The following is a 1,448-nucleotide window of genomic DNA, read 5'->3' as shown; positions in this document are numbered from 1 at the left end:
TTGTGGGGGGGGGGGGGGGGGGGGGAGTTTCTTGTGCTGTGACTTCGATATTAATGTTTGTCTTTTAATAAATGTAGTAAGATATACAGCTACTTTGCACAATTTTCTGTACCTGTGTTTTACATTAAAATGAAGACTTTTAAAAAGTAAAATAGTGTGTACAACTACATTTTTAAAAATTGGTTATCTCTTTAAAAATTTGAAGGATTAGGTATACATTCAACTTTCTTCCCCCCAATATTATTTAGAAATTAAAATACTTACTCCACAGTATTCAAGCATGTGAATGATTTCTTCTTCATAAACTGTCTGTGTATAATACTGCTTTTCCAGCTCCCTCCAATTAACTGATTTACTCAACACACCCTGAAATAATAAACTAAATGAAGATCAAATCACACTATAATGTACTTTGCCCAATACTTTTATTACTTTTACTGTGTAGAAAGGAGTTAGCATAGCAGGCATGATACTATCTATTCTTAGAAAGACCTGCTTGTAAGGTTGGCCCTTGACTGTAGTCTGGGAATTTAACCAGCAAAAACAGTTGTTTACACTGAAAAAAAACTTTCCCTAACTGGTAAAAGTTACTGTGCCTACACTGTTTGTTCAAGCAATGTAGTTTCTGCTGAACACCTGGTTTCCTTCTGGCATTTTGGTACATGCTAGGCAAAGGATGCCTAAGTCAATGACCCCTGATAAAAACCCTGGACTACCAGACTCAGGCAAGCTTCACTGATTGCCACAACTGTTAATGGAGAAGTTAAGCATGAACTATGAGACTCCACTGGGAGAGGACTCTTGGAAGCTTGCGCATGGTTTCCTCTGGACTTTGCCTAATGTGCTTTCTCCTTTTTTTGATTTTGTGCTGTATCCTTTTGCTATAGCTGTCTTAATTGAGTTCGACTACATGCTGAGTCCTGTAATTCCTTCTAGTCAATCACAAAATCTGGGGGTGGTTTAGGGGACTCCCAAAGCAATTACTTTTAATTGTATATAGCTACTTAAATATTAATTGCAGTTAAATTACCGTAGTGAAGACACCAGATGCTGTGGACCAAGACAGACATGGAATCAATGGCATGGGCTTAGGCCAATTGGATACTGCTAAGGAAGCCATCTGTAATAAGATAACACAGTCAGTTTAGAGAGCTTCTTTTTCAAGTTTCTATGAAATGAAAAATATTTAATATTAAGAAGTATTTTGTGTAGTAAGTAGTTGGTGAAATAAGAAATGAACACAGAGTCTATAAACACTCCTGAGAATGTCTAGTGACTTTGTTAAACTCCTAAAATCATAAATTCAATGACATATACAATATTCCCCCTTAGAATGCAATAATGTACGATAGAAAACTTTAAGTAACCTCAAGACCCTTCACTGAGAATTCCTTTCTACTGTGTAAATATAGAGCAAACATACTAAGATGTAGATACTGGGCAGCAGG

The 1,448-nt window shown here is 36.3% G+C and overlaps 1 protein-coding gene across 3 annotated transcripts in view; it reads right to left on the bottom strand.

Moving 5' to 3' along the window:
* The window catches only part of LOC103602924 (chromosome unknown open reading frame, human C4orf29), a 31,410-nt gene that overhangs the window by 22,398 nt on the left and 7,564 nt on the right, over nt 1-1,448 (bottom strand). For all 3 annotated transcript variants that reach the window (XM_008587370.1, XM_008587371.1, XM_008587372.1), the window contains 2 exons: nt 1,031-1,120; nt 265-366 (listed from right to left, as the gene is read on the bottom strand). In XM_008587370.1, the coding sequence (XP_008585592.1) occupies nt 265-366; nt 1,031-1,120 (192 nt within the window). The remainder of the gene's footprint in view (nt 1-264; nt 367-1,030; nt 1,121-1,448) is intronic.

The sequence above is a fragment of the Galeopterus variegatus genome, unplaced genomic scaffold, assembly GCF_000696425.1.
Source record: "Galeopterus variegatus unplaced genomic scaffold, G_variegatus-3.0.2 Scaffold4359, whole genome shotgun sequence".
NCBI classification, from domain to species: Eukaryota; Metazoa; Chordata; class Mammalia; order Dermoptera; family Cynocephalidae; genus Galeopterus; species Galeopterus variegatus.
This window is presented reverse-complemented; position numbering and strand designations above follow the sequence as displayed.